Consider the following 26,517-nt stretch of genomic DNA (forward strand, 5'->3'; position numbering starts at 1 on the left):
ATTCTGTGATTATTTTGAGTAAAAAAAAAAAAACAGAAATCATCAGCATAATGTGTTTGGTGTTGTCAGCACTGAGGATGACAGGTAAAACAGCTCCATCAAGAGCTGCAAAATTTATAGAAGGTAATTAACAACAGGAGCAGTCAGGAGAGTCAGTCTGACTGTATTAGGCAAAAAGAAGAAACCCTAACTTCATAATTCTAGAGGCTGTGCTTCCTGTGCAGATCTGGCCCTATACATGATGCAAATAATAGCTGATGTTCTATTCAAAGACACCCTGCTACCAATTCAAATACTAAGCAAAATCTGTCTGGGTGGGTATGTTCTAGGAACTGGTAGACAATGTTGCAAGTAGTTGGATAATAAAAATGAAGGATAGGGGACAAATTAATTAACTCACTCCTCATGCTCTAATATCAGAAGCAATAAAAATACAAGTGTAAGCCTTGAAAATGAAGGGCATATAGATGGCTCTCCTCCCTGGCAAAATTCAAAACCTTTTCAAGAGGCAAATTATTCTAGCTGCTTTCTAAATTGTAACTATAAGATTGCTTTCTAAACTGTAGTTAAGGCACATTCTAAGAGACATCTATTAATGAAGCAACTACTAATATCTTACATAATACCTTACATATCTCCATCTATGAGACTGCTGTAAGAACACTGTTTTATCTTAAAAGAAAAAAAATTACTGCTGCAGGAACTTCTGTTGGACATTATACTGTTCCTTACATAACAAACTAGAGATACTTACACAATATATTGGATGAACAAACTGAGAATTACAAATAACAGGCAAAATAGGTATAGCAATCTTTCTGAACATAAACTGTAGGAAATATGAAATAAAATAAGATAAAGAATGCAGTGCATCTTAAACTCAGTCTTTTCAAATTAAATGCAAATAATTCTTTTGAAAAGGACATTCACAACAGCTTCCTTTGAGGCAGCTTTACAAATGAACAAAACATTTTATCATTTGCCCACCTACTTTCAAATACATTCAGACTAAAATATATAGGCAAATACATTTAAAAATAATCTATATTCTACTGGTTTAGGGCAAATGACTATTTAAAGGACCGGATATGAGACTCAGGTACCTGCACTTCAAAAGTTTGAAAGTTTGACAGGAAAAAATAATTAGAATTCTTCTTTTTTGTATATATCACTATGCCCCTCAAGAGATGGCATGAATACTGGTAACTCTGAAATAAATAGGGGTCATTTTATGGACTGCTATTTCTCACATAGATTTATTACTGCATATATCCATATCTCTTCCTATGGAGCATTCCTGAAAATTTGTATGTGAACGAAAATTTTGTAGTCCCAAGCATATTTTCATCTCACTGGGGGAGTTTTTCACTTAGAATAATCTTACTACATATTCTTTAGTAATGTAAATAATAATGTTCCAGCTTATATTTTTGAGTAAATATGAGAAACTATTTTTTAAAAGTCCAAATTATATTTATTTATGCTCATTTGCTTAAAGCAAGGTTCACCTGAACACAGAGAAATGAGAAATTGCTTAGAGAATCTTTATATGTCTTGATTGAATATACATGATATTCATGTAGAAAGAAGTATTTTTTTTCTAGATATGTGAGGACCATCCAGAAATTCTCTATAGGAAAAAGCACACTAGTTAAAGAGATGAATATTAAGCGCTTTTCATCAATCAAAGAAATGTCCAGAACAAACTGTCAGGACATGTTGAAAAATACTTCTGGTACATGATTTGTTAATAAAGAGAGAACTTCTCTTGGTTGTTAATAATCTAGCACCCTTGACAAGCACTCAGATTCACTCAAGCAGTTCTTATTTCTGGAGTGGAAAAAAAAAATCTGTGAATGCTATGAGCTGCGACTTCCCACTATATACTGCACTGTCAGCAGAAAAAAGGACTGCCCGTGAAATCCAAAGGATTATCTTTTACTCTTAAGTAGATCACACACAGCCCTGGAATAAAGCTACTTTAATTCTAAACAGACTCCTCTTTCAAAAGGAGAGGCACTTAAATTTCTAATTGCAATCCCTTATCCCTTTCTACCAGGTGAGCGGCAAGTCCCTCAACATTCTGGCTGTGAGAGAGTTCACCTTCTAGGGACAATGTAGGCAATTCGGATGTGGGATACTCAGAAAGGGAGTAGGAGCAGCATTGGAAAATACCAAGAGAAACCTTAATTAACCACCAACACAAAACTAGAGCCTCATGATCCCTACAAGGAACACCCAAAGTGATATGCTTGATAGAAATACTCATTTATGGTATAAAATTCAGAAGGTTGAAAGGATACATAGAAAAATTAAGTCTCTTTCCCCTCCCAGTCACCCAGTTTCCTTCACAAAGGCCACTACCATTAACATTTTGTCCTTTCTTCTGGAGAAATGTGCATATATGTTCTTTTTTATTCAGCATGCTATACACACTGTTATCTGTTTTGCTTTTCCCTTAAAAATAAATCATGGAGCTTATTCCATATTAGTACATTTTGAGTTTCCTATTCCTTTTTAAAGGCTTCATATTATTCCATATTTTACCATATTTTATTTGGATTATACCATATTTTATTTATTCAGTTCCTTATTAGATATTGACGTTATAACCAATCTTCTGCATTAAAAACAGTAATGCAACAAGTCCCCTTGTATACTTTCTCTTCACCCACATGTAAGCATTTTTCTAAGAGAAATAAATAGAAGCAGAATTTCTGCATTACAGGATTCATATTAGGAGAGGCTAAGAAGATGGGAGACCTTTTTCTGCTTTCCTTGATTCTCCAGTCTGAGACAAAGAGAAAAATTAACTTACTAGAGCTCATCTGTCTTCTAGGAATAAGTTTGATTATTCTGTTTCAGCAAGTTATCTGGCAGAACTTAGCATGTGTTTGTATTTTGGTTGAAAAGACTTACCTCACAGTGCTCTCGATAAAGACTCTGCAGTGACTTGATATCCTCAAAGGTAGTACCATCTGGCAGAGAAGAGATTTCAACTTCTCCAAACTCTGGAAGTGCTCGAGATGCATCTGTTACCATGACAACACAACAGAAAAAGCTATTGTGAATGGTGCCAATTACATACACATTAATGAGGGAAAAGTTAACAAGACTAAAAAGGAAAAATATTTAAAGGTCAAATGTCCAAAGAGCAAGGACTTTTCATACTAGTATTTTGCAAACAAAACCTGGCAACATCACAGCACAAGAGAATACAGGAAATACTCTTAAAATTTTGGGGAAACTAAATATTCACCACAATTATTCTAGGAATAACATATCACAGGGGCTCTCAGTAAAAAGCCCCCATTAAAGAAAAATATCTCTAGCTAGCCAGTATCAAGTTTAGTTTTTATTATTATGATACTTAAATGTATAAAAAATAAATCTAGCTTTAAACTCATTATGCTTGTACTTCTTACATAATCATAAACCAAACGAATTACAAAACAAATTTTAAGAAAATCTACAAAAGTAACCATTAAACTTAACAACATTAACTTGGTATGATGGGTGATGTGCTTGTCCCATAACTAAATTACCTCTCGCAGCATGTGACTATGGTATTGTCTGCTGCGGTACAGAATCTTTTGAGTGAAACAGGCCTATACCAAAATGTGACTCATTTCATGGTGGCTGGTCCTCCTATTACTCTTCTATATTCACATGGGCTGTGAAACTTTCCTCCACACAGAGCACTGGGACATCATTTAGCCTTCCCTTGGGATGAATTACATAATTTATGTAATTTACATACTAAGTCTCTGTTCTGCTCTCATGAGCTCTGGACAATTAGTGCAATACACTTTGGTGCCTGCCTTATCATAAACTCAAATACGAATGTGGGAACCAAAACTTCAGAACAGTATTTGTTCTAGTCTTCCAGATAATCCAGAATATGGTTTTATTTTTTTTAGATGATAATTAAAATAAAAGCACAAAATAAAAAAAAAAATCCTTGTTGAGAGCTCAAGAGACTACAAGCATATACTTGAGGACTCCAGTTTGGGAAATATTGCTGTAATGTTTTTGACTTCAGTAGCTATTCAACCTGAGAGTCCATTTTAGTTGTTTTTGTCAGAAAGTGCACATAGAAACATACACACACACACACACACACACACTCCGATAGCTTCCACTTATCTTGATCTGTTGTATGGAAACTATATGTTTATCTCTAGAAAAGTTGCCAGTTAAATCAAGGTGCCATTTTTGCTACCTTTAGCCATGATAGGAATATGCAAAATGTTCAAGTTCTACTTCCTAACTCTTTAAATAATAAGAAACATGTATACCATCAATAAAATTATAAAAATAGAAAGCACTGTGATCATTTCAAGAATAAATTGCATTTTAAAAGTTCATAATATTTTTTGCTTTCTAATCTGAGACTGTATGCATATGCAATTTTATGCACAGGAAATGAGAACTCTTTTTGGCACTTGAAATTACTACTGAAAGTAAACATAACACAATTTTGATGACAAAAGTCCAATTAATACATATTCTGGAAACAACTTCATAGCAATGAGCCTTTAATTCATATGCATTCAGAAGTCCTACACAGCTTGAGATTTTTAAAAATAAGCTCTAGTGAACATGATAAAGTAGAAATAAACTAGAACTATCATATGATGTGCATAGTTTCAGCACACAATATAAATCTTTCTATGTAATTAACATCTGTAATAGACATGGTATTTGGAGAAAACACTACTATTCTCTTGTTTTCAAAATCCTAATAGCAACTAATATGCATTACACCTTAACATACCTAAAAACTGTTGATGATGTTGACTTTGGGCAATTACAGTTTGCTCAACAGATGTGCCTGTCTGTTGACCACTTCCTGTGAAACCATCTGCAACCCCATCCACTTTCTGCATAGGCTTGTACCTAAAAATATTAGATGGGAAAAAAAAAAAACCAAATTATTCCTTGCTTTTTTGCACTACACAAAACTCCTAAGGCATTTCATTTTATTCTATCTTCTTTAATGTCTCATGATAGTTGTAGGATAATTTTTCCTTGACAGTATCATCATGTTGAGATAAAGACATTTTCTCAGTTGTGGAAAAAAAAGAGGGGAGGGGCTTATGAAAAGGACCCATTTTTGAAAATTCAGAAATTTGTCTAAGAATGAAAAAGTTATGAGATATTTCTTTGGACAGCAGTGACAATGTCCATTATTACAGTCTTAATATATGGTTTCAACATAACTTTTAACAGCCAATGGATCAAGGGAGAAACATTTTAAATATATTAGGACTTTAATCTGAACTAAAATCTAGGATCTAGGGCCTGAGAAATATTGATAAATGGCTTTTGATCAGTTAATATCTCCAAAATATGATTCCACCTAAAAACTCTACCTTACTGTTTTTCCATATCTCCTAAAGCTTCCCATGCATCTCAACACATTCATCTCCCTTGACTCCTATCCACATCTGCAAATAGAAAGATCATAAGTATCAGCTTGCAGCAAAATACATGCAAAACTCATCTACAAATTTAGGTTAAGTTAAAAGGAAAAAGAAACAAAGTCAGCTATGGTTATGTATTTATTTTTAGGTCCTAGTCACACAAACTCATGAACTTTCCAATACTGCTAAGACAGAAAACATTCTTCAGCAGCACAGGCAAGAAGGATAGACTGCTTCAAAGTGAAATACCAGATATGAAAAAGAAAAAACAAAAACCAGGGCAAATCTCCTTGGATAAGCAAATAAAAAATAAGAAATAGGCAGCAACTATAATTTTCCCTTTTTGTAAGATTTCATTTATTTTAGAAATTTAGGAAAGCAGAAATGTAAGAAAATATTAAAATCTACAATAAGCTTATTACCTAGACAGCATCATTTACTTTATGTTTGTTCTTCCATTTTTCTCCCCATTTCTAACTCTATTTGTAAACAAAACTACCTAATGTTCTCACCATCCAGACACTTATATTAAGATCATAGTTTTTGTGTCTAACAATGTCCCTAATAAATGAATAGGATATACTCAAAGATACCTGTCCTCTGACCACAGTTATGCAACAAATGGACCTGGCAAAACTTCATATAAACTGATGCTTAGGTTGTCTTAGGAAATGATTTAATACTGAGTGTTATTAATTATAACTTAAATAAATGCAACTTCCAAAAAAAAAAATTCCAGTCACTCACAATGACATTTACATTTATTTCTTAGGTGACAGGACCTCACAAAGAACTAAGAAAAAGCAGAAATAAAGCCAGAAGATAAAAAGGGTGAAAAAAGCATTCAACACACTTCATTCTTGTTTTCATCTTTGAGATGACCCCATACCACCAAAATGTTAGTTGCTATTTTCTAATGACCTAAAGGAACTCAAACCTATTCTTTTGTTTGATAAAAAAAAATCTGAAAGTACTATTCAACTGGGGGTCATACCAAGATATGACAGAAGGGTTAGTACTGTGATGTGCTTTAAGGGCCATTTATGAAAAATTGGATGTTCTTCTAATGTTTTTTTCCCTCCTTAAAGAATCATGTTAGAGATGAAAAAAAATTCTTGGTGAAACAAATACTTTGAGTACTTATGTGGGGGAGCAGTTGCTAACCATTCTGTTTTGTAAGATTTGAATGATTTTATTCTTAAGGGATATTTTTAGGGATGCTTTTGTCCACATTGATCCATTCCAGGTTTCATTTGATTTGAGCCTTCCTTTTTCAGCTATGAAATTTTAAATCACTATCACAGGCTAAATTTATTTAACCATGTTTCTTCAATTAAGTTAATGGTGTTTGGGATTCAAAGAATTAATAAATAAAATTGGCATAGGGGATTTTAGTTATTTACCCTAGAGAAGAGAATATGCAAATATTTCCTATAGAATCCAATTACATTAAGTTATAATAAAAGATTAGAGAGTAATTATGAGACTTTGCCCAGATATGCTTTATCAAGTTTCCTTGTTCTGCACTGCATCTAGTATACTACAGATGCTTACTGGGCACCAAAATCAAGGACAAGTGGAACTTAACCATAGAGAGAAATGACATGTATTCTTAGACTGTAAGTTTTCAGAGGACAGATGCTATATCACAATCTATTTGCATATAGTGTTTAGCAAGCCTGTAGCCTACATGCAAAATTATCTGTTTCCTTAGAAAGATGTAGAGAGTATAAGTTGCTAAAGGAAAGAGATATTATATTTTTAATAAGCAGTCAAAATCACATTAAAATTAAAGCATAATTGTGCTTAATAATAATGATATTGAGTGGAAAACACTGATTAGAGGTATACTACATTATAGAAGAGATGGAAAACAATGACGATCAGCTTGTAGGAAAAAAGGAAATAACTTGTCAATCCTGGGGGAACTGTGCAGGTCACTATCTAAGAACAAATCTTATATAGAAGAGGTGAACAAAAAAAAAATATAGCCAGAACTAGAAAATGAGTGGTTTTATTCTAACCATAAAAGTTAGAGTACCAAGGTGGATAGTGGATTGAATGGACTGGGCAAAGAGGCACTATGTGTATCCATTCTTGGTTGTCCTATCAACAGGATCGCTGCAGCCAGAACTGTATGTTGTAGCTCCTCAGAGAAAGATGTGGGGACAAGTTTGGGAGGTTTGTGCCATAAAGAATGACTCAGAAGGGGGAAATACGGCTCATATATGAGAGTAGTACTCATGTAAGCTTGTGAGCTTGAGAACTTCCACGTAGTGCAGTCTCTGCTTCTCCTGCTTTAATAAATCATGTAGTGGCATATCCACAGTGCACTACCAGCCAGTGGACTAATACTTAGAAAAAATCCTCAGAAATCAGAATATTGGATGAGGAAAGCTAATGTTTATTTTCCTGATACTCTAAATAAAAACATCATTTCCCTACCATAACTTCAGAGGGTTGGGTCTTCCCAGAGAAGGAAGGAGTTTAACAGAAGTCAAGAATAGTCACATAACAAACAGGCTAAACAAATATCTACAGTAACTGATTCTTCTGAGAAGAATCAGTTATACATGGTATTATTTTCTATTAGGTTTCAAAACCTATTTGTGTATCAGTTATCTGGGTAGCTTTCCAGAAAATTCAAATGCTAGGCTCACCCTTGATATATCCAACAAAATCTTTGCATATGGGGCTTAGTGATTGATTATTCCAATTAGCTTCTCAGATGTTTCTTAAACAGTCTGTACAGATCTAGTCTATAGGAGCCTCCTGGCCTGATACAAATTCCTTCAGCCCAACATTGTAGAAGTACATCCATAAATTAGGGCAAAGTCATTTTTTATAAAATAAGCCATCAATTTTCAATTTTTTCCCAATAAAAACTACATTTGGAATGTAAATAAGTATCTCTGAAGGGATGATAATGAATGAATAAATTACTGTTCAAGGTAACATTTCATTTTATCATATCATCAATTGATCTTAATATATATCATCAATTTAATAAATATTTATTGATCACTTATTATGGGTAAAGCACTGTAGGGGTATGATTTTGAAAAGGCTGTGTATAAAGGGAATTTTTCCATGATATTTTTTTCTATTCTATTGACTTATAAGATGATCCAATATTACTGTAACTCTGTTTGAATTTTAGCTGACCATTTAGCGTTGAAATACAGCTTTCCGATTTTCTGCCTCTCTACCATCTTCATAAAATAACACCATTTTTTATACTAAATTGTGAAAGCCAGAGATGCCTTCTACTGAAAAATAATACTTTGTTGAATCCTTAAAAAAACTGAACTCTCTGGTACTTAAGAGAATTCTCTCCCTCTACCCCCATTTATTTTATAAATTATTTTTAGGTTATATTTTCTTTTATAGATTCTTAGCGCTCCTGAATTGTGTGTGCTCTGAGAAAGATCTGTACTACATCAAATGAAGAAACAGCTCCAGGTTTCAGAATTAGTAAGAGGCAAATGATAATTTTAACAGCTTGCAACTCCATGGGCAATCAAAGCTAAAGTTGTTAATGATTAAGAAATCAAAGAAATTCTAATGCTTTAATAGCTGAGTGTATGCATGAAACCTGTCACTAACGCTGAAAACTTGGAAAATTATTAGGAATCTTCCCCCATGGGGTTTATCATAGCTGTTATTTAGAACTTGGAGAGTTGTAGCTCAACTGTAAAATAACATCTAATTCTGTCCATAATCTCACACACACAGACACTGAAGGAGCCCAATGGAAGGCAAAGAATGACATATATTTACCATTACATTCAACTAACATTACCAGGTGGAAACATTTTCAATATGCTAAATGAAACATCTGGAAAAGTCCCTCTGAAGCAGGTGAAAAATGTACATGCAAAATCTGAACTGTATACACAAAGAGAGTCATTATTATGTTTACAACTCTAGAAAGTATACAATCATTTGATTTGTACGAACAAATCTAAAAGCTGACTTCATAATTGGGGCAGAAGTCTAAAATATTCCATTGGAATTTTGAGATTCTCTACAAAGTTGTCCCAGATAATCTTCAACTGACCTCAAGTCTGAAATGAACCAAATGATATAAACATGAACAGATCAGAAGAGATTAGTGACTGTTAAGAATGCTATTCTTGCAGAATAGTAACTGACTCTATAGGACACTGAGTATGTCTGTATCTAGGCTTCTAGTATCAGTCATACTAGTTAATGGGAGTAACTGCATCTCTTCCTTTCTTGTTAGTGACTCTCACAGTGTTCATCTTTTCATTAGCTCATATCCATCTATAATTGGGCAAGGAGAGAAGGAAAAAAATTAAATTCAAATGGGGTAGTTGTATTAATTGCAGGAGTTTTAGAAGAAAATGTGGGTGAGGTAGAAGGAGGAAGTTGAAGTTGTTGGCTAAATTAAAAGCTGTGGATCACTCACTCATTTAACATATATTTATAGAACACTGCCCATGTGTCTGACGCTCTCACAGACACTGAAGATGCAATGTGGAAGGAGGCAAACATGGTTCCCTTAGCTCGTGACTTTCTTCACTGAGTCCTCTACCACAGGAAACTTAGGGTTAATTGTATGTAGTTGATATACTCTTGTTACAAATATACACGACACTTCTTTTACCTACAGCTGGCCCTGTTAAAACTGATTCTAGAGGGATGCCCTGACTTCCCCTTTATTTGAAGAATGACAATTTGGCTCCACCCGATGACAAGACAGTAACAAAAACAAAAAAGGGCATTTGAAGCTCTGTCTAGGAAAAACTTTATTAGTGAGCTTCCTGCATAGAGCAAAATTAAACAGGCCTCAGTTTCCTTATCAGTAAACAACAATACAATTGCCAAATGAGATCTTGTACATAAAGTGTTGACTGAAGAACATTTTAAATGTTCACTAAATATTCATCAGAAGATTAAGTGGTGACTGTTACTATTAAACTTTACATGAATTACTATGGTTACTAATTACTGAATTGTGATTATTTATGATTCTCCCATCTTCAATGGAAAGTATCTTTACATCAGGGACTGCTGCAGCGGCATAGTGAACATTAAATACCTCAGTGCCAAGATCCCTTATTTGTCTCCAAAAGTCAAATGCACAGGCACCTGATTATCTTCCCATTAAAGACTCCTGCCGCTCTCAGCTGCCTCACAGTAATTTACCAACCGTGGATGCTTAGCTCTGTAATGAACCCCGGGAATTCAAGGTCTAGGGAAGGAATTGTAAACTATTTACATCAATCAAAGTTGAAAACCACTGGTCTAGAGGTATAAAGAAATAGAAGCCAAACTTGCTAGATTGCCAGGCTTCCTTCTTCTCCAAAGCAGCTTTATTCTTAAAGAAATATTTTTATCTAATGCCCGTAGTATAATAATGATGATAATAATAATTATTATTTATCTAACACTTGAATGTTTCCAGTTATTAAAAAAACTTTATATACTTTTTCCCACTTGGACGTCACAACAGTCAGTGAGTAGCCTATTATTACTAATTTCCATTTTGCAGAAGGAGAAGTCAAGGTTCAGTGAAGTTGTCACACATGATGCAGAAGTGCCAAAGGAGCCTGTATGCAAATCCCTATTTCCCAATTTTAAATGTAGGGTTCTTTCCATTAGTTTAGGAAATCTACATTAATAAAGGTCTTCTGACGACAAGTGCTCTTGTCCTTCCTTGTCCTTAGAAACATACAAGGTCTCGTATCTTTCTACAGCTAAAGCAAAAGTAGCCTGGAGGTACCATCTCTCCAGCTGGCCTCTACTTTCCTCCCCTTAGTGCCACAAGGTTCCCTCTTTCAGATTCTACTTCCTGTGAAGAGACCATGCAAAGGGGCAGGAAATGGTAAATTTCCTCACTTATTTGGGACAAACTCACTGAAGCATAATTTTTCCCTTTATTTCATATGGAAAAATGTTATTACATACATATATTTCTGTTTGTGTTGTCTTACCTCTTCAATGGTGGAATTCATGTAAGAAAAAAGATAAGAGGGTTCTTGTCCTTGTTTCTATATGATGGTAGATAAGTCACCTACCCTATTTGGTCTTTGGTTTTCTCACCAAGGGGGTGAGTTAGACTAGGTGATCTCTTTCTTCCAGATCTAACATTTTATGATCCTGTGATATCTCTTTGAGATGTGATGGACATATTCTGTATGTGACTGTTTGTTGTTATGTTTTTTTTGAAAAAGTGATAATTGCAGTTTAATATTTTGAGAATGGCTACTGGGATCAAACACAGCCAAACACACTCTCAAAAGCACTTGGTTCTATTCCACCACTTTTGCTAATAGAATTTGAAAGAATAACTAAGATATGTGGTATCTCTATGTGCTTCTCTTAAATACTAAAAATAAACTGTGGCAAACATTTTAACTTAATTTATAGAGCTGAAAACTACTCATCCCCCCTTTTGATCATTAATAACCTGATTGAGTTATTATCTAAATGAGGGTAAGCAAATTAGTCCATGAATGAATTTCCCTGAAACTGAAGATTACCTCATTTAAGTGCAGAAGTTATTTTCATATGAAACATTTTCAACAGAAAATATTAAAAAAACAACTATCACACATTCTCCTGCTTCCTTAACCAGGGCACTTGACCTCTTCTTGATTACTTAAAATATCATAAATATGCCAAACGGTTACTACACTGTGTTACACTAGATTGTAGTCAGTAGAGTGATACTCAAAGGGCCTACTGGAGTGCCTAGGTCTATTTGCCCCTCCACTGAATGTACACAGACTGCTGTGCTGAGTAACCCAAAAGTAAATAGAAGACCCTTGTCTACTGACACTTCCTCTTGCCAGCTGTTATATCTCATGATTGCCTGTGAATCAAGTGGGCTTTAATCTGCTCCTTTATTTTAGGTAAATGGTTTGAGGATGGCTTCATCTTTTCAATTAAGATAATAAGCTATGGGCTCTGTGGCATCTGATTTTCAATCAGAAGCTATTTCCATTTATTTCTAAGCTCATGGCTATATTCCATAAGGTGGTGTTGCTGGGAATCTGAATTTGTAGGTAAGTGGAAATTTCCTCTACCACCCTATCAGAACTTCAAATGAGATACTGTATATACAGGGGCTCTAAAAATTATCACGCTATCAAAACCATAATCTTTATGACCAGCACAACCATTATGATTCCAAACTTAGCAGAAAAATGTACAAATTAAGCCTCCAAACCTTACTGTTTGATAAAATAATCACTTCATATTCTTACTATAAAAACACATGAAACATGAAAATTTACACTACATGCACATATAGATGCATACAATTAACAGAGGTATTTAAACAATTTGAATATTCTAAAATATTAAGTACTAGTAGCTGCTATATTTTAAATGTTTCACATGTCACTTGTACTTTAACAAGAGAATGGCAATCTCTTATGTGAAATTAAGCATATAGAATAATTTGAGAGTTGTAATCATTTTATAAGCCATAAAACAAATGATAGCATAAGTTTTTCCATTGTTTTCAACAAATACTCTTACTCTCGTGTCCAAGTGTTTCTGTACAGGGGTAATTGGCTTCACTTATGGCCTATCAATGTGGCCAGTTGATGGAATCCTTCAAAGAAACAACAGAAACCTCTTTCTGTCTTGCTTATCCCAGTGAGGGGTCCGTGAAGTTCATAACACTAACACTGCAATCAGTTAGCAAGACACCATTCCAAGAGCAGCTGTCCGTAATTCAAAACTTGTATCATTTTTTAAAAATGCAAGGAGAGTTCAGTACCTTCCTTGGTTTTTAACATCCTTACTTCTTAAGAAAGCAAACACTATGAGAAAAAGAAGTCTGTACAATTTATTAACATTACTAAGAATTTTATAGCACTTAGTAAATACAACCATATTACATCTAATTCTAAAGGCAATTACTACCATACTGAGATTGTAGGTCTTCTTGGCTCATTAACCTTTATAGCTCTAGAATCTGTTTTATAAGGAGACCTTTGTGAGCTCTAGGTCCTGCTTACCTAACCCAGGCTTTTTATAAAGACTGTCACTTGAAGGCTTTAATTCCATGAAAACTTGCTAAGATTCTTTGCAGTTAAATCACAGGAAGAAGTAGGCTTCAGATGTCTTAGGTGCAGTTTACCAAGGTTTTGTTCATATTTAAGTTTGAGTGTGTTATTTTTGAGTCAGACTTTTCTTTTGGTCTTGATCTCACCATCACCTCCACTGTGTAGTGCGGTCGCACATGAGTTCAGTGACCACGCCAGAAAGTAAAAGCTGCAACTGCAGCCAACAGGTGGAAAAAATAATCATAGCCCAAGACAACAAAATGTCTATTACAAACTCATACAAATCTATCTCCAGCCATATAAGGGACTGTTCTATGATTTATTATTTTTTTCAGAGCCTTTCTTAATATTTCACTGACTACACCTCATAAAATAAGGATCAACAATTCAAAAAATAAGGTTGAGAACTTGTGAATTAAAAATTTTAAACCCTTGAGATACCATTATATAATAGACAATCTTGAACTAATTCTTCAGTCTGGAACACTTGTACTAGAAATTATGACTCTGTTATGACTACTTGAACAAGTAGGTTTACTCTCAGTCTCTTCCCATTAAATGTCTCCCCCCAAATCAAACTCATCTCTCTAGAAAAAAATATGAAAGTTTTATTGTTTTACTTCAAGGCCTTACACAGTTTCAAAGTTATATTCTGCACAAAAACTAACTCATTAGTTTCATATACAATCAAATGCCTTAATCTAGGATCCAAACTACTTTTTAAATCTCATGTCCTACTAAACTTGCCAACCTCCTCCTGCAATACAATCTCAACAAACCACAGAGCATTTACCAAAGAAATCATGCACTTTGCCCGTCAGTGCTGCTTTTGTTTATATTGTTCTCTCTACCTTAATGTCCTCTCTTGTTCTAATCCCTCTAAGACCCTACTCAAATAGCACTTTCTCTATGAAACTTCCTATTCCTCCCTCACCAGGGTTTGTTGAAAATTCTCTGTACTCTAATAGTTCTAGTATTTTAATAGGGCCTAACACATAGGAGAAACTCAATCAATGCTTGTTGACTAAAGAGATAAAGGACTACTGCATGATATATTCTTTCTTTAGCAGTGACTTAGAGCTAATGCTTCTGACTAAGCTAGTACAGATATGTGGGAGATCTGGCCAAGGTGACTAAATCATCCCAGAACAATAGATTAGGCTTATTGATACAGATAATCTGACTACCTAAGTGTCATCCTCCTTCCTGCTACCCAATTTCACATGCTCAATTGGAAAGAAAAATTATAACTATTGTCATGGCTGAACTACACTGGTAAAGAGGGAGGAAAATTTTCTTATTTTTATTTACTCCAAACTGTGATGTAAATCACATGAGACTAGAAGGCCCTTAGCTATGTAACAGCATTATGGGCTTGTGCACATCATTTACTCTCTCTAGGACTTAGATGAAAAAGAGGGCTATTAATGCTTTGATTGTCATAAGGTTGTTGAGCTAGACTAGACAGGTATTCTCAATTCTAAGATCTATAATTCTATTCGTCCATCCATCCATGCATCCATCCATCCATCCATTCATTCATGAATGCTTGAGATCTTTTACAGCTCTGATATCTACAGTTCTATATCTATGGAAACTGGATTCAAAGAAAATGTGTCAAGTACTGGTATTTGTTTGGATATGCTCCTTACTATGTTTTGTGTTTAGTTTCCTTGTCTGAATAGATTGGGATGTCACATTTAACTTAAAAGGGGCAAAACAGACAGGCTGACAGATAAGTCATTTTTTAAAATCTAGAAAAGAATGAAATTCTAAGTCATATTTAAGAACTGTCTATAGTGAAAGCATGCCAACAAGAGTGACATTTCTGGACACTCAGGTATAAAAAAGGAGATCGAACATCTAAAGAAATGCAGAGCTTTGACATTCAGTGATAATCGCAGTGGCTACCTTTGTTTCTGTTGCATGGGTTGCTGTCGCATAGCCATATACTGCATGTCTTCTTGTAGACGATTAAGAGGGGAATCTGGCTTGACACGAATCCCATAGTAATGGTACTTGGAGTTTCCTCTTCATAAAAAAACAACAAACATTAGAGACACAAAAAGTCAGTCAAACCAATGTTAACCATATCGGATGTCCACTTAACTTCACTTTTGGAAAAATTAGGTAAAAGTAGCATGTTAACGTTACTTATTTGTGATTTACCTGTTCTTAATACCTGCACATATTTATGGTGGCTAAATTTGAAGAATCAAAATAAGATCCTGAATCAATTAGCTCAAAGCCCTAAGAAAAAAAATCTTTCCTTATAAACTTTCATGTAAATATTAGTCAGAGAGTCCATTTGTTCCAGTAAGTTACATTTTATTTTCGAGGTTTTATTTTTAAATTCATTTGAGTAATGGTGGGAAAAAACTCCTGGCCAATAAAAATTCCTTAACAGGATAAGGGGTTACATACTAAATAGGAATTTATTATGAAATGCCTACACAGAACAAACAGAAAAAAAGTCTTAATTCTGCACTCTTGGATAAGTTCTACATTTTTCTAGTTATGTTACTGCAGGGATGATGAAGATAACTTCATTGATAGAAGATGTGCTAAGGTCTATTATTTAATATTGTGAAACATTAAAATAAGCAGGCATTTAATCTACTGATTTTGAAATATTATATTACTCTATGCTTTTATGGATTCATATGAGATTTGCAGGCTGTTTATATCACAACAGACATGGGGAAATTACTCTGTGAAAATGGCAAATTTCCACCTGGATAAATAATTTCCCTATGTTCATGAGAAAGACTGTGTTTGTTATTAGAAATGACAAAATTTTGCTCTGAATGAAATTTGAGAATTCTTGCAAAAATAACAATTTAAATATGTAAATTTTTGCAAAGAAAACTAGCTTTTCATGAGTTTACATATAGCAAGACATCAAGTACTCTTACCAATTTTTTTCTTTCATTTACAAAAAGAAATGCAAAAGGAGTATTAAATATTCTTTATAAAAAATAGAACAGAATTTTACTTCTAAGATTAAAGGACATATATCAGATGAACCCTATATATTTGAAAAGACATTTAAACTTACTATATAAATAATATTGCTAGTTTAAAAAAAGTAGGGTATCTCAATACATACACAGTTTCAGCAAAATAAACCAGATGAACACTTAATGCCTTTCACTTGCATAGATTACATTGTCTCCAAAATCCATTACAGAATAGAGCAAAAAACAAAACAAAAAAATACCACAAACTCAAGTAGTAGTGTTCTCCTGTACAAACCAGAGAAGAGTGGGGCATAGAGATAGGGATGGGAAGCAGCAGACATTAATGAGGGGATGTAGCCAATGACAAAGCTGCGTGGTACAATGCTGGCTCCCTTGTAAGACCCCAAAACAGATCAAGTGTCTAGCTTCCTACAAATCAGCATTTTGGTTGGGTTGGTGGGGACTGGTTCTTTCTATTCTACTGGAATAGTTCACGGAGACCAGCATGTTCCATCTTACTTTGAGATGGGATCTAAAAAGGTACCTTTTGATTTGCCTTTTGTTCACAAAAATGATGACTTTATTTTTTACTTAGCTCTAAAAACTTAAGAAAAAGTCTGTTTCTGGTTTGAATGAATTCACCAGATAATTTTATTGATGGTTGAATAAACAGTTCTGTATACAATTTGCTTTAAAAAAAAAAAAGTATCTGAGTTAGTTTGCCTTGTGGTTTATCATGACTTTCTTTCTGTACCTTGGGTTAAGAGTAGGGAGTGAAGGGTACAACAGTTTCCATGGTAGAAGGAATCTCTGGTACTTCAGCCCACCACTGTCAGTGTTTCTACATTAGACTTCTGCTATCGTCATAATACAGCATTTGCTTAAACTTTCCTTAATAGATTTCTCTTCTCCTTATTTTTCTAGGCTTTGCTTTCCATCTCTAATTACAAACACCACATACAATTTTAAAAGAACAGGAGACATAATTGTTATATGGTGGGGGGAAGAGACATCAGAAAGTAAAAGCTACAATACTGTAGTATGTACTTAGAGTATGGATTCTACTAATTTACAAACCCAAACAACCCCAATTTTGTTCCTTTCTATTTTAAAGATGTGTTTCAAGGTTTGAATAGAGTCTCAAAATAGGACCCATTGAAATTCCTTTCAGCCACAAAAGAAGCACAACAATACAGCTATTAGAATGTTGAATAAAGCCCAGAGTCTCAAAATATTGGCATGGTATGCAATGAGCCATCAGCTAGGAGATAGTAGGTTAGGTCCTTAAATAATCATTTTCATGGTGCTGGAGATAAAATACTAGAGAAACGAAAAGCTTTTTCAAGGGACTGAAAAAAGTTATTTCCTTTAGTCTGAATAGATAATCATATTCTCCAGTTTAAAATATACTATCTTTTGAAGTATAGGTAGAAGAAAATATATTTATGAGAGAACTGAACCTCTAGCAATATAAAAGCTGTACAATCACTTGAAATGCAACAAAAGAATAACTCAGACTTTGAATATATACAGACTTTGTACAATCTCATAAAACTGACATAACCTTTTTTCAGTAAATTTATAATGAAGTCAATGACTAAGTCTGTTTATTTTATTAAGAATATTGAAAATTCCTGACTAGAACTCTATGAAGTTATGATTTATAACTAATTAAATACATATCATTTAATGTTATCCAGTGTAGCACCTTCACTTTTTTATTTTTAATATGGATTTCTGTAAGATCTATGAAGTCAAAAACACACATAACCTTCTGCCCAGCTACTTAAAATATTTGTTACAATAACTTGTCAACATGAAATAAAGGTAAAATGAAGCTCCACAATTTTAAGTATTATTTTCATCCTATTCTGATTAGTAAAAACACTCATATCTCTTTTCAAAGGAAGGAAACAGAGAAACTAACAGACATCTTCACATTATCCATGCAACAGAACTACACTGTATTTTCATTTCCATGTGTGTATAGTCTCACAAGCAAGAGTTTAAAGGCTGAAAGAGGTTAACTAGTACCACGTCATTACTGAGGGCTTCAAACACCCAAATTCAACGAGTTCACCAAATGATTTTTATTTGATCTCCAGAAATGAAATAAATAAACTCAACTTTTTAAACTTCTTACTCTGTTCAAATGGAAGAGTTATTTATAAAGGCATTTCTAGGTTATTTTGCAAGAGTCAAAAGACACATAATGTTTCATTTACTATGTCACTTTATTCATCATCTTAGCATGGCTATGTTCAAAAAGAGAACATAGTGATATATATTAATTTTTAAAGCATCACATGTAAATCGTACTTTAACAGTTTGGGCTGCTTGTTTCTATGTGACTTGAAAATTGGCTCTTCTCTAAGCTTTGCTCAGCTGATGTTTAGAACAACCTATCCTTCTGATTTGACAGTATTCACTGAAAATGACGTTTTCTGAGGGACTTTATAAACAGAGCTCATTCTTCACTTTTTCTTTATGTGTGATCTGTAATCAGGTACTTTTGCTCAAACAATATACTAAACTGCTCTAGTTTGAAAAAAGAGAGATTAGTTTATGATCTTATGTTTTAGTACTAACCTAGTTCCCAATCTCCTGGTTCGTAGCCCCATAAAAATTGACCTTATTAGTTTTCCAAAAGAAGCAGCATTGACTGGGTCCAGTTTATGTTCCTGACAGTGTCGTAGGTAGTGGTTGTATAGAGTGCTTCTGGGAAGGCTCACTCCTTCTGCTGTCTCATAATTGTCCAACAGCCACTGGAGCTAGTATAAATAAGACAGAGTAAACACAGAGAAACCACATAATTTACCAAAATGTCTGTGAGACACCTCAGATACAATATACAGAAATTCTTGGAAGAGTTTCATAAGGCTAGTAATAGGGCAAACTGCTGTAATTCAGAGGCCAGTGTAATGTGACTTTGAAAACTCTTAGAAACATAATAGCTGAACATCACTTATGACCCCAAACCAAGTCCATTCTTTCAGTCAAACACATAAAGAGCCTTACTAATTTTCCCTGTATTCTCACTATTTTGGAGACACATACCTCTTCAGGGAATGTAAATAATCACATTAACTGGTCAGAAATACAATTTATCATTGCTACAGAATACAACATGTCACCAAGCCTGGCGCTGGCATATAACATACATTTAGTGTCGGTTTGTTACAACACATGAACAGCAGGCTGCCTTGTATGAGTTTTTATATTAGGGTTCCCTTCATTTTTTAAGAATTCTAATTAATTTACAATATTTACTTTACAATAACACTATCTACTGGGACAAATTCTGCAAACAGAAAGGAAAAATTTCAGTCATTTCTTCCTCAGGGGAGAAACTCACTAGACATTGGTTTGAAAAAAAAATATGTGCAATGAAAAGGAATCATTTATTAAGTCATTTGAGTTTTTCTACCTCAAGCTCTGTTTTTTCATAATTTTGGAAGGCACACTATAACTGCAGTTGGTAAAGCATTATTTTTCTCAATCTATAGTTTACATTTTAAAGATTTATGCTGTCCTGTGTATATTTTTTTAAATTCATTTTTAAAGTATAGAATGTGCAAAAAATCTTTAGTAATTCTAACCTAGGTATATATTGAGTTTCAACATTAACAAAATTAAATTATTAATTTGTTAACTTATTTATTTTAAAAAGCAGAAATGAAATAGATTTAAGTGACTTGCTTAAGTTCACATATTGTTTCAGTGCTTAATCTTGTTTCCAACATGTTTCCCAATTACTTGCATACCAGTTATTTCCAAAAATCAGCAAATACTTGTCTCAACAAAATTTCCATGCCATATATATGAGGCATGAATAAGAGTTGATATTTTACATGTAATTCAAGTTAAATATAAGTTATGGAAGCCAAAGAATTCCTTTATTGAGTATCAGCTGTGAGTCAGGCAACATGCTAGGCACCTAGTGATGCAAAATGGAATGTAATCTCACCCCTGTCCTCTAGGAATTTACAATTATATCCCCAAAATATAGTATGGACACGCAAACAAAGCATTTATCCATTTTACTTTTAAGATTTGTTATCAAACTCAGAACCTGAACTTTCATACTCTTAAAAAGAAAATTCACTAAGTTATTTTTAGAAGTACTGCCTCTAATCATGAATTCCTACATGATGCTAGTGTAATTAAACTCAAGTCATTAAGGCCATAACTTTTGTTGGCTTAGAAAATGTGGCCACCAAGCCTACAAGACAGAGCAGAGTACTTGTAAAAATAAAATTCATATTCTGGTCAGGAAGACTTGAAATTCTCTCTGAACACATAGGCATATTATTATGTACATTTAAACATACCTGTCTATTATTCTGTAACATACACAACACTTCCCTATAAAATTTTTTAAATATTAAACAAAATAAACATTCATTTTTATAATGACAAAAAAAAGCTACAGGTCAGGAAGAATTCTTATGATATAAGTCATCTGTAACCTTGCTGTCAGTAAACAAGTTTTCTAGAGGCATTCACACATGATTTCAGAGTATTCTAAATGACACATAGAATAAGTACACATATTCATTTAGGGTAAAAGAGAGGAGGTAAACAGGCAAATCCAGTTATTAAGGTCCAAACTAGTATTTTGCCTACAACAGTAGTTTAAGATTGCTCCTTTCTTTTTTTTTTTAAGACTGTTGATTACATATGCAACTGACAGAGACAGCACATGGCAATACAAGCCTGCCTGACATATTTCATCTGCATGCCTCAGTAAGATGACTGGGATCTGAAAACATTGTGTCCTCACTTCAATGGTAATAGAGTATCTGTAGTGAACTATACTGCACAGAAGTGCTAGCTCTTGTCTGGTGTACATGTACTAGATAGAGCCTTCCATTGGGTATTTTAAACATATAAACACAAAAATATGTAACACAGAGATGTAGACTATAGAAAGGAACATTCTCTGAAGAATTCGATTCCTTGAGATCAAAGAATATAAAGGAAGCATCTAGAGAAAAAAAAAATCCGAGAAAGGCAAACATGAAAACTCTAAATATTTTTTGAGAAACAATAATAGTTTGCAATTGAACTGATGTAGTGCTCATGTTCACAACCCTGGAACACACAATATGCATAAGTTAAGAAGGCCAAAGATATGTCTGTATGTATATCTATGTATTCTTGTATCATAATGCATACTGTCAAAGCCAAAACAAAACAGTATGACTTTTCAACAACAACAACAAAAAATCAACAAAAAATCAAGTATTTCTTCTTTTGCTAATGAACAGAACATATATGTGTTTAGGAAATGTTAAATGACATTCTTCATAAATAAAAATAACTTTCATAACATGAACTTTATAACCAGAAGTATAATAAAAATAGATCTGATGTAAAATATTTAATGAAATACAATGCAAATTAAAATAATTTGTTTAACCAGATACAAACAGAAAATTTCTGTGAACTGCCTTAACTGTTTACTAGTTTTCTTGCAATATTTAATTACGTAAAAGTAAAAACAAATATCTAAAAATGAAAGTTTACTGATTTCTCATGATCAAGAAACTATAGATAAAAAATTTTATAGAAGAATCTGAAAAAGCAAATCCAATAATAAAATATTTGAAGGGTACTATCATAAATGTCTTTTATAATAGTGAAAACTAGCAAATATTAAAATTTAATGTAAAATATTTTACATCCAAAGGCATGTTTACCTATGTAAGAGTTTGCATGTTTACATGTGCAAAAAGTATGTTTGCATATGCAAATATGTTAGCATAATTTATATAGGTACAAGGTATATTTACATTTGTAAAAGAACATTCTTAATCAAAGAAAACTTCTCACAGCAGTAGTGAGATAATTGCTGCAAATTAGCTTAAAATATTCAGAAGCCTAAACAATATTACTTAATAGCCCAAATGAATAATTAAGAGAAAATGAAGCTTTTATTGGATCGGCTATGTGACCCTCTGAAAAAGGCTGAGCAAGTCAACCTGTACTGACTGTTTTGAAATGTTTCTTACTGTATAGTTCTACATTTTTAAAGATTCCCCTTCATTTCTACACCAGGTTTTAAAAATCTGAGTTTACTTGCAATATATGTGTGTATATATGTATATTTGTATATAAACATATATAATGCAGTACACACACACCCACACACACACACACACACATAAAATGAGTGGTTATTCTGGCGACTTTAACTTTGACAGTACCCAAGCTAATTTTGTTCTCTTGCCCCTTGTTTGCAAGAGGAGGAACTATTATTCCTTGCCAAAAGCCTGGAGATGACTTTGGAATAGCAGAAGTAGGTCAAGTGGAGGTAAGTGCCCTGAAGGGCGGAGGCAGCTCTACTGCGGTCATGGGCCTTCCAGCCAGGAAGCTGCCAACAACTGTAGCACCTAGCTAGGTACACCTCCTAGAAACTTACTGTGCACGTGCAAATTGGTTTAGGAGCTACCAGATAAGATTTTGAGATTTAACTGGGGATTATAATCTGCATTCTACATGCCAATATTAACCTTTAAGTTTTGACACAGTGATGAAATTGTTACTCAGACATTTCAGTCTAAAACACAGTACAAAAAGGATTAATTTTATTGTAAGAAAAATTTGGCAGTTAAGTGTAACCTGAAGGCATGCACTCTATGTGCTGCCCAAGGGAAGTTCATGTCTGTTATAAGACACATTGTTTCTTTGGTTTTTTTCTTTAATAAATGTATTTGGAAAGTAGAATTCAATATTCTTAATATTTAGTAATTTAGAACTGAACAATTACTGTTTCTTTTATTCTTTTGTAAAATGTCTTATAAAATATTTGTTTACACTTATGATTTTACAAGCCTATAAAATACCATAGGAACTTTTAACCTTTATTCTTAAAACCTGATTATTCTACTAATGAACTAACATAAATTCATATAAGGGTGGAAACCAAGATAATTGCATCATTCAACCTTTGCATTTAATCTATATTAATCAGGGCACATTAAGGAAGATGAACAGTTCCTATTTTTCCCAAAGGGAAATACTGATTGACAAATAAAAAAAAATGCATACTGCATTCCCCAATTAACATCTAAATGTAACAGTTGGCATTTTTTCCCAGATGGATTATTATCCATTAGGTTTCATTTTACGTTCAGTTCACTGATGATATGCATTTTGACAGATCTTATTTCTGTCATAACTTATATTTACAATACAGCAAAGTCAAGGGAGAATGTGTGTAAAATAAAGTTTTGCTCTGAGCTGAATATATTTTAGTAGCTAAAGCCAGCAAAAATCATGAAATAATTATTTGTTAGATTGTTAAAAGTGTTTTAAAAAACTTAGGGCTTTTTATATGCTTTAAATGGAATTTGTTTAAAAAATGCACAAGCTGACAAACATACTGTGAAAATTGGGAAAATTTAAGAACATTTCTGCATTCATATTTACAATCTGAAATATCCCAGTTTGGATACAATATAACCACTATACGCCAATTTATATTAATTATAACTGAGAAGGAGTATAAAATGAACTTAAGTCTGCAATGAAGAGAATTAACATATTCTAATTTGATTTGAGCAGACTACACATCATTTACCCATAGCATCTTTGCAAATAAAACTTTCAGAAATAAAAATTATTATACTGACAGATTCAATTCTGTAAAGTTAAATCAAAAGTACTATTCTAAAATCAAGTTGATGAGTAATATCACTCTTGGCTGTAAGTTTTTAAAGGATTAGATTGTTTGGAGAAAAAAAACTGAAGGTTGCACATGGGGAGATAACAGAGGGACCATATATTCTTTCCCTCAAATGGGAGAAGACCACTCTCTGCCAACAGCGTTGACCAAAACACCTGTGGTAACAAAACAATGCATGTAGGACACCACACACAAACATACATGATTGGCAAAGGTATTTGGGATACTGAAGGTAAGATAAAGTCTGTTCCTATTATTTGTTTCTTATGTTCACTCATTTAGCAAATATTTAGTGAACATCTGCCATATACCAGGAATTATTCTAGGCAGCAGGGACCCATGCATGGACATAACATAAAATACTTACTCTCTTGGAACTTTTAACTTGTCAATAAATATTTACTGTCTGCCCATACAATGCTACTACTGAAATAACTGCCATTATGTTAATACTGTTAACAGAATGGCATTCAGTGTAACTGTACTCAGTTATAGTTGGTGCAGTACACAGGGTATGAAACAAACAAGTTATACATGCATTTCAACCTGGATGATAACAGCATGACAAAGATAAGAACACATCAGCAATACCAAATACTTTCGAGAATATGCTGAAAAGGGACATGAAATATAACACCTACTCTATCTTCTAATGTGCAGAAAGGTGCCAAAACAAAGAAATCAGGATGGATTCTATTGAGACAGGATTATTTATTTGATTTGACCCTAATATGAATTTTCTCAATCACCAGAATAATCAAATATATAAAGAGAAAATAGGAAATCCATTCTATTCTATATTCCAAAGTAGAATGACAATGGGCTTCCTGTTCAAAGATCATGATTAATATTTCTCTTTAATAACTAGTAAGTATGGGACACAAATTATTGATAATTTCTCCTAAGTTTTTGCCTAATGAAATTGATCCTTTGTAGAAACTGGTAAGTCAGGCAACTATGATCATAAAGCTGAATCCATGTCCACTTCAGAGAATCCCAGAAAACTGAAATAACTCTATGTTATGTCTTCTACAGTGAGGAATAAAGGTAACTTATAGTTTATTGACATTTAAAATATTAACAATATATTTTTTAAAAACCTCCCCACTAAAACCTTTCTACACAACTGAAAATCACCAATTAGACTAAAAGAATTCAAACTACCCTTAGGCAGGTGGTTATAAACTAGAATGCATACAGTAGCTTATTCTAGTTGTTTGGATAAATTGAACAGTATTTAGGAGCATCACTAACTCTTTCCAAGGACAGAAAGACAACAGGATCTTCTTTTGTGTTCATTGGTCAGCAGAAACACCGATCCTTTCTTCACTGTTTACATACCATCTGTAGAATCATTTGTATGTTTAAAAACTTGACTATAAATGTGTTTTTAAATGAATTTAACTGTACCTCAGAGGTGTAATAAAAATGAATCAGGACACCTAGAGAAAGATTATCACCACATTAGCAATATTTACACCCACTCTTTCTACCGAAATGCCTCTGGCAGTTGTAAACAATATAGAAGAGCTGCCATGCTATGTAATAAAAATATGAAGCCACAGAGTTACAAACATTTATCTGTTGCTTATGCAACTTAAATAACATATTCATTAACATCAAATAGTACTTGATGAATTCCACAAGAAAATGATAACTTCAAAAACTCCCAACATACTTGAAAACTTTCAAACAAGTCAACAAACATAGAAATATCCAAGAAATCTGTTCTTATACCTATATTACTATTCAGGAAAAAACTGAGATGTGTACTTCAAGTTAAAATGAAATATATCACATATTTTACTAAACTATGTATCTCCAATGAAGATGAAAGGTGAGGAATATGAAAGCAGAGCTTCCTTAGGAGTCTGACAGTTCAAAAAAGGTCACTGGAAACTTCAGGTTGTTTTTTTTTTTCTTATATCCCTGCACGTTTTTTACAAAAGTGACCATTTTCACTTGCCATTTTCAAAACACAAATATTAGTTAGTCATCACCCACCTCCCCAAAACTACACACCTGAATAGTACACAGTAAATCAGTCTTTACATACAACTACAGACTCATGCTAACACAGCAGGGATACGCTTATGAAACATAAAAGAGTGACATGGTCCATACCAATTTCAGAGTGGGGAAAAAGTCATATTCCTTAAACTGTTTCAAAAAGAAAGGCCAAAATAGGTATTCTTTTAACATTAATAACCTATAATTTTCATCAAACTTGCAGGCATTCTCCAAGTTGGCTAATCTGTTTTTATTTGCTATGATATTTCCTCTTGAAAAAAAGAAACAAGACAAAATACTTCAACGAAAAACAAATGTGTAAGAACATAAAGAAGTATTATTATGTTGGAATATTAAATTTAAAGTATTTGAAAAATCAAATACTT

General features: G+C 33.3%; 1 protein-coding gene across 8 annotated transcripts in view; it reads right to left on the reverse strand.

The window, feature by feature from the left end:
- Positions 1-26,517, reverse strand: part of RFX3 (regulatory factor X3) — a 323,283-nt gene that overhangs the window by 62,458 nt on the left and 234,308 nt on the right. For all 8 annotated transcript variants that reach the window (XM_057498625.1, XM_036928419.2, XM_036928417.2 and 5 more), the window contains 4 exons: positions 19,021-19,202; positions 15,383-15,502; positions 4,778-4,899; positions 2,920-3,032 (listed from right to left, as the gene is read on the reverse strand). In XM_057498625.1, coding sequence (XP_057354608.1) covers positions 2,920-3,032; positions 4,778-4,899; positions 15,383-15,502; positions 19,021-19,202 — 537 coding nt within the window. The remainder of the gene's footprint in view (positions 1-2,919; positions 3,033-4,777; positions 4,900-15,382; positions 15,503-19,020; positions 19,203-26,517) is intronic.

Source organism: Manis pentadactyla, chromosome 3 (genome assembly GCF_030020395.1).
Source record: "Manis pentadactyla isolate mManPen7 chromosome 3, mManPen7.hap1, whole genome shotgun sequence".
NCBI lineage: Eukaryota > Metazoa > Chordata > Mammalia > Pholidota > Manidae > Manis > Manis pentadactyla.